This window comes from Tursiops truncatus, chromosome 2, assembly GCF_011762595.2.
Source record: "Tursiops truncatus isolate mTurTru1 chromosome 2, mTurTru1.mat.Y, whole genome shotgun sequence".
Taxonomy (NCBI): domain Eukaryota; kingdom Metazoa; phylum Chordata; class Mammalia; order Artiodactyla; family Delphinidae; genus Tursiops; species Tursiops truncatus.
The window spans coordinates 105,893,693-105,906,185 of NC_047035.1; the positions used below are offsets into that span (position 1 = coordinate 105,893,693).

Below are 12,493 nucleotides of genomic sequence, written 5' to 3' on the forward strand. Positions count from 1 at the left end.
TACAGAGAAGGCTATACTGTCCATTGTCTTCTCTCCTATTGACCAGCTATTTTTAATAATTTAATAAAATAATAATTTTAATTAATTGACCAGCCTATTTTTAAACAATTTAAACCACATTGTTTAATTATAAGATTACATCTGGTAAGGTTAATCCTTTCCTCATTCTTCTTCTCTTGCAAAATGTTGTTGAATATTTTTACCTGTTTATTCTTGTACATTAATATCAGAAAAAAATTGGTAAAATTCCAAAACAAATCTCTTTGGAACTCTCAACTACAAGTCATTTGGCACCCACAATATTTCAGAAGATCTGACATATCTCTCCCCTTTCAGAGAGTGGAGTTTAGTTTTACTTATTTCATAAGCGTTTAAATGTCAAAATACCTTGACCTAAAGTGATCCCTACCCCCTCCAAAAACAAAACAAAACAAAACAAAACCAACCCAAGTTTTATTTATTTATTCTTTTTAACGACAAAAAAAGAGCAACTTACCGTATAAAATCCTAAATTTCTTAAGAGAGTCTTCATCAAAATTTCAGCCAGATGGGTGTCTGGATGGCAGCTCTGAGTGCCATAAGGTTGATCCGACAGGTTTCCATAGCCAGTACATACAGAAGAGAGGTCAGCAGCATCGGAGGGTGAGCTATAGCCAAGTAAGGAGGCTACATGGGTATGATCTTGCAAACTTGTTAGAATAATATCCAGTTGCATTCTCTAAAGAAAAATATTTCCATCGATGAAATAGGAACAAATAATAATTAGCTTAAAATGCACTAGAAAAGTAAAAAAAGGATCCCGCGGTGGGGGGGGGGGGAATATATACTAATGATGCTAACTAATTCACTTAATATCCTAATGAACAATAATCTTTTAGGAAGTCTATAATTTTTTAAAAAGCTATCCCACTAATACCTTTTGAGAAATTGCAACTTATAGTGTTTTATTACATCCTTTACTACCTGAAACTCTTAAGCTAAAATGGCACACTCTACATAATGATTTTAGCACTATAAGTAAGAGGAGTAGGCAATGTCAACAGATAAATTACACTATACATTCTTCTACAGAACTACCAATGAAACTATTTATTCTGATGTTTAAAATAAATCACTTGAAATCTAAACTAATACCAAATACTCACTGGAAAGCATCTGTGGCTATTATACTGCCAGATTTTTCCCTCAAATCTATAATTCGACACTTGATTGTTCTACTTGGTTGAACAAAATGTACTTATTTTAACGTACATAAGATAATAAAAGTGGAAAGAAGAAGCATACTCATATCATCAAGTACTTTTTCACAACAGTCATCTTTTACTTTTTATGTAAGCTATTTCAAAGTTCTGGGCATGGAACCAACAGGAGCACATGCCCTTGATTTCAACTCAGAATACTACAAATAAACTAAAAGATCTCTGGTTTGACAGTGTGAGCAACACTGGAAAAATTAGACATAATTTTAATAATTAGCCCCAAATCATTTAATGAGTTATCACTTGCTTCACTTTCATTAAAAATCTGGGAACTCTTCCAGCAAAAAACATTAAATACTAGGATTTACCAGACTCATCAAGTTAAGTATTATTCCCTGAACACATGGCAATCGATTAGCTTTATTTCCCTCTCAGTCTATCTTTTTTTTTTTTTTTTTTGTAATATAGTACTGGTTTACTTAGATACCATGCAAAGGCTCACCTGTCCTTTAGACAAGCTTTCCCATCTATCAGGTCCTTGGGGTAAAAGAGAATGAAGTAATTCCATACGTTCTCGTAATGGAGGTAACAGCATGGTTGCTCCCACTGACAGAGTTTCAATTACCACCTAATATAAAAAAGAAAAGCAGATTTATTTGGCCTGGTTCTTATCTTTTTAATAGAAAAACATAAAAATAAATCCACTGACTATTAAGAGCAAAGAAGTCTAAAGAAGGTGGATCAGGGAAGTCTAAAGAAGGAGGTATATGAATAAAAGAAAGCATGCCAAGTCCTTCTTTAGATGTCTTTAAGAAGACTTAGAAGGACTTCCCTGGTGATCCGGTTGTAAAGAATCTGCCTTACAATGCAGGGGACGTGGTTCGATCCCTGGTCAGGGAACTAAGATCCCCCATGCTGCAGGGCAACTAAGCCCACGTGCCACAACTACTGAGCTCATGTGCCTCAACTAGAGAGCCTGTGTGCTGCAAACTACAGAGCCTACATGTTCTGGAACCTGCACGCCACAACTACAGAGCCCATGTGCCCTGAAGCCTGCACACCACAACTAGAGAGTAGCCTGTGTGCTGCAACGAGGAGCCCATGTGCCGCAATGAAAGATCCCGCATACCTCAACGAAGATTCTGTGTGCTACAACTAAGACCCGAGACAGACAAAAATAAAATAAATAAATAATAAATCCTTTTAAAAAATTCATGCATAAAATTTTTTTTAAAAAAAGAAGACTTAGAATATATATCTTGGGGATTTCCCTGGCAGTCCAGTGGTTAAGACTTTGCCTTCCAATGCAGGGGGTGCGGGTTTGATCCCTGGTCGGGGAGCTAAGATCCCACATGCCTCACGGCCAAAAAACCAAAACATAAAACAGAAGCAATACTGTAACAAATTCAATAAAGACTTAAAAAAAAAAAGAATACATATTTTGGATTTGCCACTAAGTAACTAGTCATTATGCAATAAATATTTAGTGTTGAGTCTATAGTGCTGAGCCTGGTAAAGCTGTTTACAAAGTGCTGGGGATGTAGAAATGAACAAGACAGATAAAAGCCCTGCTTTCATAAGCATACAGTCTAGTAGGAAAAGGAGATTCTGAGTAAGTAATTCTACGTGTGAAAGGAGTCACATGGACAAAGTAAAAAGAAATGCAAACTTGAGTGAGCAGCCATACATAAAGGCAATTAACATGGTCTATGGGTTCATCATGGAGGTCTCCCTGAGGATTGGGCCTTTAGGTTAAAAATTGAAAAATGAGCAGGCCTTGGCCAAACAAAGGTCCAGGTATCAGAAACAGCGTAAAAAATAGCTGTATTATCTTAGGCCCCGTAACTTCTCTGGGTCATAGCTTCCTTATCACTAAAATAAGGATGCTGAATTAGAAAAAAAGAAACACTCAATGATTAAGAAAAGAGCTCTTATAAGTTAAAATATGACATAAAAACCTCAACAGGGGGGTAAGAATATAAAAATTAAATTTCTCATAAGGTAGAGGGGAGAAAAGATGGAAAACAGGAAAGAAAACATAAGAAAATTAAGAGGACTGGGGACTTTCGTGATGGCGCAGTGCTTAAGAATCCGCCTGCCAATGCAGGCGACATGGGTTCAAGCCCTGGTCCGGGAAGATCCCACATGCCGCGGAGCAACTAAGCCCATGCGCCACAACTACTGAAGCCCACACTCTAGAGCCTGAGAGCCACAGCTACTGAAGCCTGCGTGCCTAGAGCCCAGTGCTTCGCAACAAGAGAACCCACCGTAATGTGAAGCCCACGCACCGCAACGAAGAGCAGCCCCCGCTCACCGCAACTAGAGAAAGCCCACACGCAGCAACGAAGACCCAACGCAGCCAAAAATAAATTAATTTTAAAAAAATTAGACATTAAAAAAAATCAGACACAGAGGACTGGTCCAGGAGATCTATTATCCCGATAATGAGTTCCAGAGACAGAGAGAAAACACAGAAAATAAGGAGAAAATAACAATACACTTCAAGCTAATTTCTTAACACTGAAGGCTATGAGTTTCCAAATTAAGAGTCTACCCCAATATACACGAAAATGGATAAAATCAGACCCACATCAGTTCATATCGTTTTAAAATATGAAAACAGAGAGGACAAGTAGAACTTGCTACAGAATCCAGAGAGAAAAAGATTTCCATAAAAGGATCAAAAATTTGAATAGTGTTGATTTTCTGAGTAACAACCTGAAAGCTAGAAGATGACTTCACAATTCTTATGAGAAAATATTTACAATCTAGAATACTATGCCTCAACTATTCATGAAGATATTCAATTCTCAAACTATTTAAGTGTGAGTATATTCTCAAAGAGTATTATTTTCTACCTACCCTCTCTCAGAAGTTACTGATGTATGCAGAAATCCAGCAGACACCACCTTAACCAAGTGATCAAGGTCAAAATCTCCAGTAATAAGACACATCAGTATCATGAACCACATGATATGATGTACTGAGGGTACATCATTTCTGTGGTATTCTTGCCAAAAGCAATCATGAAAAATAACAGAGATATTCAATAAAATAACTGACCAGTATCCATAAAGTGTCCAATTAAATGTAATATGGGATCCTGAATAGGATCCTGCAAAAGAACAAGGACATAAGCAAAAAACTGATAAAGTTTCTAATAAGGTGTTTAGTTTAATTAATAGTATTAAACCAATGTTGATTTCTTGGTTTTGATAATTGTACTGTAATTATACAAGACATCAGCATTAGGGGAAGCTGGTTGAGACATATGTGAAAACTCTATTACTTATGCAACTTTTCCTTAAGTCTACAACTGCTTCAAAATAAAGTGTCAAAAAAGGAAGAAACACACAAAAAAACAGCAGCAGCACTGATTGCTGCAAACAGATAAATTACCGGAAGTTTCAGGGATAAAGAAAGAGGAACAGAAAGAGCCCTGTACACATCCTGGGAGAATCCACCTCCAAAGGATTCTCCTAAGGAGTGGCTACAAAGAACACTCAAGGAATGAATAAACAATTATAAAAACAGTTTTTTTTAAAGTTTACCTCCGTTATTTTAGTCCAATACTTTTCAACCTTTCAAAAATATTATACTACCGGGGCTTCCCTTGTGGCGCAGTGGTTGAGAGTCTGCCTGCCAATGCAGGGGATCTGGGAGGATCTCACATGCCGTGGAGCGGCTGGGCCCGTGAGCCGTGGCCGCTGAGCCTGCGTGTCCGGAGCCTGTGCTCCGCAACGGGAGAGGCCACAACAGTGAGAGCCCCGCGTACCACAAAAAAAAAAAAAAAAAAAAAATATTGTACTACCTTGTTCCTGGTAAAATGTAATCCTCAAAGTTCCCATTCACCACCAGGTTAATATTCCTTCTACCTACATCCCAGGGATATGTCCCTCTAGTTGGAAAATCACTGTATCTTTTTTGCTTTTTTTTTTTTAATTGACACATCATAAAATTTACCTTTTGAAAGCAGAAAATTCAGTGGGTTTTAGTATATTCACAGAGTTGTGCAACCATCACCACTAATTTTAGGACATTTTCATCACCCCAAAAAGAAACCTGTGCCCATTAGCAGTCATTTCCCAACTCTCCCTCCCCCAAAACCCCTGACAGCCAATTAATCTACTTTGTGTCTCTATGGATTTACCTACTCTGCACATTTCATATATATGGAATCATACAGTATGTGACCTTTTGTGTCTGGCTTCTTTCACTTAGCATAATGTTTACAAGGTTCACTCATGTTGTAGCTTGTACAGCAGTACTTCATTCCCTCTTATGGCTGAATAATATTACATTGTATGGACATACCACATTTTGTTCATCCCTTCACCAGTTGACAGACATTTGTTTGTTTCCACTTTTTGGCTACAATGAATAATACTGTTATGAACATTCATGTATAAGTTTTTGTGTGGACATATGTTTTATATTCTCTTGGATATAGACCTAGGTGTGGAACTGCTGCAGTATGTGGTAACTCTATGTTTAACTATGTACAGAACTACCTGTTTTCCAAAGTGGCTGTACCATTTTACATTCCCATTAGCAATGCATGAGGGTTCCAATTTCTCTACATCTTCACCAATGCTTGCTATTACCAGTCTTTTTGATTATAGCCATTTAGTGGGCATGAAGCAGTATCTCACTGTGATTTTAATTTGCATTTCCTTTATGCCCAATGATGAACATTTTTTCATGTGCTTAGTGGCCTTATGTCTATCTTCTTTGGAGATATGTCTACTCAGATTCTTGACTCATTTTCTGATTGGGTTATTTGTCTTTTTTATTGTTGAACTGTAAGGATCCTTTATACATTCCGTAAACTAGAATCTTATGAGACATATGATTTACAAATATTTCTCCCATTCTGTGAGTTGTATTTTCATTTTCTTGATAATGTCCTTTGAAGCAAAAATGTTTTTAATTTTTTTTTTTTTAAACAAAGACTACTAGCAGCATTGGGAAGTGCTCTTTCAAAGCTGCTAAGTAGGCACAAACTTCTTGTTTCGGATCAATGTCTTGTCTTCAACTTAAGTGTACTCTTCTTTGGTCTTGTTGGTTGTTTCAAGGTTTGTTCCTTGCCTGATCTGAACTTGAGCAGCAGTTTCAAGTGCAAATACAGTCTGTTCTGTTACTCTTCACACCCAACAGCTCAGCGCCCCCTCTCCAGCACCACCATAAAAATGTTTTTAATTTTGATGGAGTCTAATTTATCTTTTTTCTTTGGTTGCTTGTGCTTTGGGTATCATATCTAAGAAACCACTGCTTAATCCAAGGTCATAAAAATGACAGATGAGCAAAAATTTAATATATACAAATAACAAAAGATTATTCAGCCTTAAAAAGGAAGGAAATTCTGACATATGCTACTTACCATGGATAAACGTTGACAACATTATGCTAAGTGAAATAAGCCAGTGACAAAAAGACAGTGTATGATTCCACTTGTACGACATACTTAGAGTATCAAAATCATAGAGAAAGAAAGAATGGTTGTTGCTAGGGGCTGAAGGGAGGGGAGAATAGGGAGTTATTATTTAATGGGTACAGAATTTCAATTTTGTATGATGAAAAGAGTTATGGAGATAAATGGTGGTAATGGTTGTACAATAGTATAAATGTATTTAATACCACTGAACTACACATTTAAAAATGGTTAAGATGGCAACTTTTATGTTATGTGAATTTTACCACAATAAAAATAAAATAAAATTGGGTCTTTGTGCTCAGAAATTCATCTTCTGGTAGAAAAGACAGACACAGTTGAAAGTAGACAATTACAAAACAATGTGATGTGATGAGAACATACATGAGAGAAACCAAACCTGGCAGGAGAGCAGGGAATGAAAGGTTTCTCAGAGGCGACATCTGACCTTTGTCTTAAAGGACAAGTTCACCAAAAAATTTACTCCCACCAAAAAAACAGGAGTAACGGAAAGAACATCCAATTGGAGTTTTCCAATACATAGCTGAATTTGTGAGCTACAACCTCAGGGAGAGATGTGGCTGAGCGACAGATTTACAAGTCCTATACTCTTACCTCTTGGATTTCATCTGGGACAGTTGAGTCCATCAGTCTGAAGAGTAAATTTCGAAGCGGACCTCCCTGTCTCCCAAGAATGCTGGTAGCTACGCCTCCCGCAAGCGCAAGAGCAAGGTGATTTGAAAGCAGCTTCAGGCACAGCTTGAGGAAATTGTGGTGTTCCCTGAAACCAAATAAACTGCTATGAACTTCTGGAATATAAAAGAGCACATGCTATCTAGTTTGGATAACATTTTTTTCTCTTTAAAATTTTTCTCAAATTATGACTAACAGTAAGTTTAAAAACACGATTCATGACATTATGGATAAATTTTTCTAAAGGTTATTATCAGTAAGTACCTAAGTTTAGCTCTCTTTTTAGATTATAAAGAAGTTTCATATAATTGAGGGATAAAGTGAGTAACTCAAAATTCAAAATGAGTAATTAATAGATGTGTGTGCACATGTGCGCACACACACAAATACACATATATATAACATACCTTGATGAAGGGAAAGGGAGCGGGGGAATCTCGCTGTTTATTTTATCACAGTATCTCTCAAGAAATGAACGAAGGTGCGAGAAGGTACTCTCTTCAAGATCTACACAATAAGGTCGGTGCCAGGCGACAACTTGTCTAGAAGGAAGCACATGAAAATCATGAAAAATCCTTAACATGAAATTTTCACACATGATCAAAAGCAAAACTTAAACCATTATTAAAGTGGAAAGATGTTAACAAGATATACAGAAGACCTTTCTGATTATAAAGGTGATAAAACCCTTCATTTAAAAAATGCAACTGAGGAAAACCAAGAATTTGCTATCTCTAGAATTCTTCAAGAAGAAAATACATAACCACTACTTATCTTGCAAGGTCTGGCTATTCATTCACCTGAAGTCAGAGGGCTGAGCCACATGATCTACTATAGACCCTTCTGGTTCTTAGGGCCTATAAGATGTATAGTTCATATTAAGAAAAATAGCCTGACTCTGTAAAGTGATATACTGAAATCTACTAAAAGAAAACCTCTTGAAAACTCTTGTGAAAAGTTTCAAGATCTTGGGAACCAATTTTCTACATATAAGGTGAGAAGTTGCAGATTTAATACTAACAGCAAATTATTTATATTCAATGTATTATATTTTCGGTTTTGTTTTGGAGGGTAATTACCTATAAATGTTTTAAATTGGTTAGAATGATATAATAAACCCCATCTGAATCAAAGGTCTAGAATACAAATATAATACATTCTAAGTTATTAATTAGCCCATATACATCTGAAAATAGCTGAAATAACCTCAAATTTCTTAAAATTCCATCTTCAAATATTGGCTAAAAATTACCTACCTGATTATCTAAATAAGATACGGTTATCACATTAGGAAAAAGCTAACTTTCTGCAAAAAGTAACTTCCTTTATTTGAAAGTATGGCCACTGCTTCTTTTCAAAAAAACAACCAGATAAAGGGCATGGAAGCTAATTAACTGTTAAAAAGCAATAAAGCCTAGTTCTGATTTTGATTATTTTAATTTAACTTCCTCTTGATACGTGGCCACAATATTTAAGATCAGTATCTGGAGACAGAGTAGGAATTCAAAATGTTTAAAAGACACTTAAATTAAGACAGTGTCTTAATATACGGTATAACTTCTTGCTTATGAAACATATCTAACCTCAACATTCAAATTGAAAGAAATCTAGATGGCATGTCTATGACAGTAAAAAAATCAATACTAGAAATAGTCAGAGGGTATTTTATGAACAAAGTACAATTATTTCTGCTTTTATTAGTGTTTCTGCTGTTAATAAAACACAAGAAAATTTTTTTTAAATAAATTTATTTATTTTAGTTTTGGCTGCTTTGGGTCTTCGTTGCTGCACGCAGGCTTTCTCTAGTTGCAGCGGACGGGCTTCTCATTGCAGTGGCTTCTCTTGTTGTGGAGCACGGGCTCTAGGCACGCGGGCTTCAGTAGCTGTGGCACGTGGGCTCTAGAGCTCAGGCTCAGTAGTTGTGGCGCACGGGCTTAGTTGCTCCGCGGCATGTGGGATCTTCCCAGACCAGGGCTCGAACCCGTGTCCCCTGCATTGGCAGGCGGATTCTTAACCACTGCGCCACCAGGGAAGCCCTAAAACACAAGAAATTTTAAACATGAGCACATTTACCTGTCCCTAGGAAGAGCAGTCCATGCCAGACTATGTGATGTTCCAGCGGAGATCTGTTGAATAGCTATGCCATCTAAGCCACTCACTTTCTTTGGTTTAGTAATAGGACCTGTGGAATTTCCTTGCCCACACTGCCCCATTGAGTTATTGCCCCAGGCATAAACTTCATTATCTAAAAACAAAACATAAAGAACAAAAGAAAAGCCAAATTTCAATGTAAAATATTTATGGAAGGTAATATTTAATACTATTTCTTTATTTTTTTTTTGTAGGTGATACCTGTTTCATTTATTTAAAACCTACAATATGCATTTCAAACACACCATGTTTTCAGATTCATTAATTTAAAACAGAATTATCAAATTGTCACAATGTGCCAGGCCTTTAGTTAGAGTCAGAGATATGAAGTGGAACAGAGCATGGTCCATATTCTCCAGGAGCTCACAGCTTAGTGTGGAGACAGCCAAGTGCACTAATAATCAGAGTACAGTATGTCCCAGGCTGTTCCAATCAGGCTGGATCCAGGAAAGCTTTCTGTAGGCCATGAGCCCTGAACTGAACTAGTTTTCTTATTCATTCATTTATTCATCCATCCATCTGCTCATCCAACCAATCATTCATTCACTTATTTTTAACTGCAGTAAAATACGCATAACATAAAACACATTTTAATCATTTTTAAGTGCACAATTCAGAGACATTAAATCCATTCACAGTGCTGTGCAAGCATCACTACTATCCATCTCCAGAAACTTCTCATCATCCCAAGCAGAAACCCTGTACCCATTAAGCAGTTATCTCCCCATCCCTGCTTCCTCCCAGTGCCTGTTAACCTCTACTCTGCTCTGTCTCTATGAACTTGCCTACTCTAGATACCTCATATAAGTGGAATCACATGATATTTGTTCTTTCATTTCACTCAGCGCAATGTCTTCAAGATTCATGCACGTTGTAGCATAGATCAGTATTTCATTCCTTTATAAGGCTGAATAATATTCCACTCTATGGATATACCCCCATTTTATTTATCCATTCGTCTTTTGGTGGAAACTTGAGTTGTTTCCACCCTCTGGTGAATAACACTGCTATGAACATTGGTGTACAATTATCTGTTTGAGCCTCTGTTTTCGGTTCTTTTCGGTATATACCCAGAGTGGAATTGCCAGATCATAAGGTAATTCTATTTGAACTGAACTTGGAAGGCTGAGAATGACTGAGCAGGAGGAAGCAAACAAACTCTGTGGATGAATGACAAGGGAGGTCATGCTTCTGTGAGGTGACCCACCCATCACATAATCTCTCACTCCCCCTCCTCTCAAGGACCGTGCTGTGTGTCCTATCATGACGACAACCACCAAATTTGATTCCTGGTTTACCCAGAAGAGCAACACTATGGGTGTCCTTTATGATATGCACTCCTTTCCCATCGCCTTCCCCAGTTCCACCCAGTCCAGAACAACCTAGGTCTTTCCATGGGTTGATAAGTACTCCTCTGCCTACCTCACTGTGTTGTTTTGAAAGAACTTGAAAAGGAATAGATACATGTATATGTACAACTGAATCACTTTGCTGTACACCTGAAACTAACACAACATTGCAAATCAACCACAGTCCAATATAAATTAAAAATTTTAAAAATCATAGCCAACTTGGTATGTTAAAAATAGGGAGAGGGCTTCCCTGGTGGCGCAGTGGTTGAGAGTCCGCCTGCCAATGCAGGGGACATGGGTTTGTGCCCCGGCCCGGGAAGATCCCACATGCCATGGAGCGGCTAGGCCCGTGAGCCATGGCCGCTGAGCCTGCGCGTCCAGAGCCTGTGCTCCGCAATGGGAGAGGCCACAACAGTGAGAGGCCCGCATAAGGCAAAAAAAAGCAAAGAAAAATGGGGAGAAAAAAAGGATGGTATGAACTTGAAAGTGCCTTTAAAACCTAATACTATTTCTTTAAAAACAAATGATCTTACCATGAGAAAGAGCCAAACAATGACTGTCTCCAATAGAAATATCAACTACTCTTGTGGCAGCCAGTTCTTCAATAAGCTTGGGTCTCAGTGCAGTAGCTTCTGAAGAACCACAACCTAGACAAGCACCACAGCCCCAAGCATAGACCTGAAACAAAGAGAAATACACTACACATAATATTCTGAGATGGTAGGTTAACAACTTACGTTGTTTAGAAATAAATATAATCTATTAAATAAGAGTGTGGTTTGATACTAAATAATAACTTTTTGTTGTTACAGAAACTTTCAGTTCAAAGTTGAAATCTTTGAATCTATCTTATATAATCATTCAAAGTTGAATCTATCTTATATAATCATTCAAAGCAGAAGTTATTACCCCTCTCATAAAAAACAAGCATGTGATTTTCAAGGAAGGTTTGTGATTTGCCAGTGGCTATCCATCAAATAAGTGAGCATCTTTTGGCTTCAATTCATGGATTCCTACCACAAAACTCACAGTGAGAAAGATGTAAAAGAGAAGTTTTAAATTTTAAGACAGCAACCAGCATTGTAACAAATGACTAACGTAATTAAATACAAAATGATAAATAGTTTTGCGTTAGATCTTTTACATCAAGGCATTCTGGTCTTTCAAAAATAATTAAATAATATGGTAATTTCAGCTTTGCTACTCATCTGCCATGTGAATGTCAGAAACATTTTTATACCACTGCCTGGCACATAATAGATTCCTACTACATGTGAAACAATGAGTGATCAGCTCACTTTTTCACTGTCATCGCTGATGGATTTAAGGAGCAAAATTATAGTCTATCACCATACCTGGACCCTCTCCATCACCAACAAACAAACAGAGGGAAGTCAAAATATGCATGTAGAAAATCACAAGTTTATAAAGGGATTATACAATTCTAAGTATCCTAAGACTGAGTAACCCTCTTTCAGAAACACCTACCTACCTAACCCTCTCAGATTATTTTCCATCTGGAAATGTTCTCCTTGCCCTCTCTTTTGATCACTTTCTTGCCTTCTTAGTTCATATCACTGGTTCCAGCAAGATCTATTCTCACTTTCCCCCACTATTCATGATTTTTAAAGGTTTAAGCAGTGTTTAGTGCTAAAAGTTTTTTTAAA

At 37.2% G+C, this 12,493-nt stretch overlaps 1 protein-coding gene across 7 annotated transcripts in view; it reads right to left on the reverse strand.

Moving 5' to 3' along the window:
• HERC1 (HECT and RLD domain containing E3 ubiquitin protein ligase family member 1) overlaps window positions 1-12,493 on the reverse strand; it is a 220,530-nt gene that overhangs the window by 135,323 nt on the left and 72,714 nt on the right. For all 7 annotated transcript variants that reach the window (XM_073801133.1, XM_073801132.1, XM_073801130.1 and 4 more), the window contains 6 exons: window positions 11,360-11,504; window positions 9,397-9,568; window positions 7,731-7,865; window positions 7,246-7,411; window positions 1,702-1,827; window positions 497-718 (listed from right to left, as the gene is read on the reverse strand). In XM_073801133.1, the coding sequence (XP_073657234.1) occupies window positions 497-718; window positions 1,702-1,827; window positions 7,246-7,411; window positions 7,731-7,865; window positions 9,397-9,568; window positions 11,360-11,504 (966 nt within the window). The remainder of the gene's footprint in view (window positions 1-496; window positions 719-1,701; window positions 1,828-7,245; window positions 7,412-7,730; window positions 7,866-9,396; window positions 9,569-11,359; window positions 11,505-12,493) is intronic.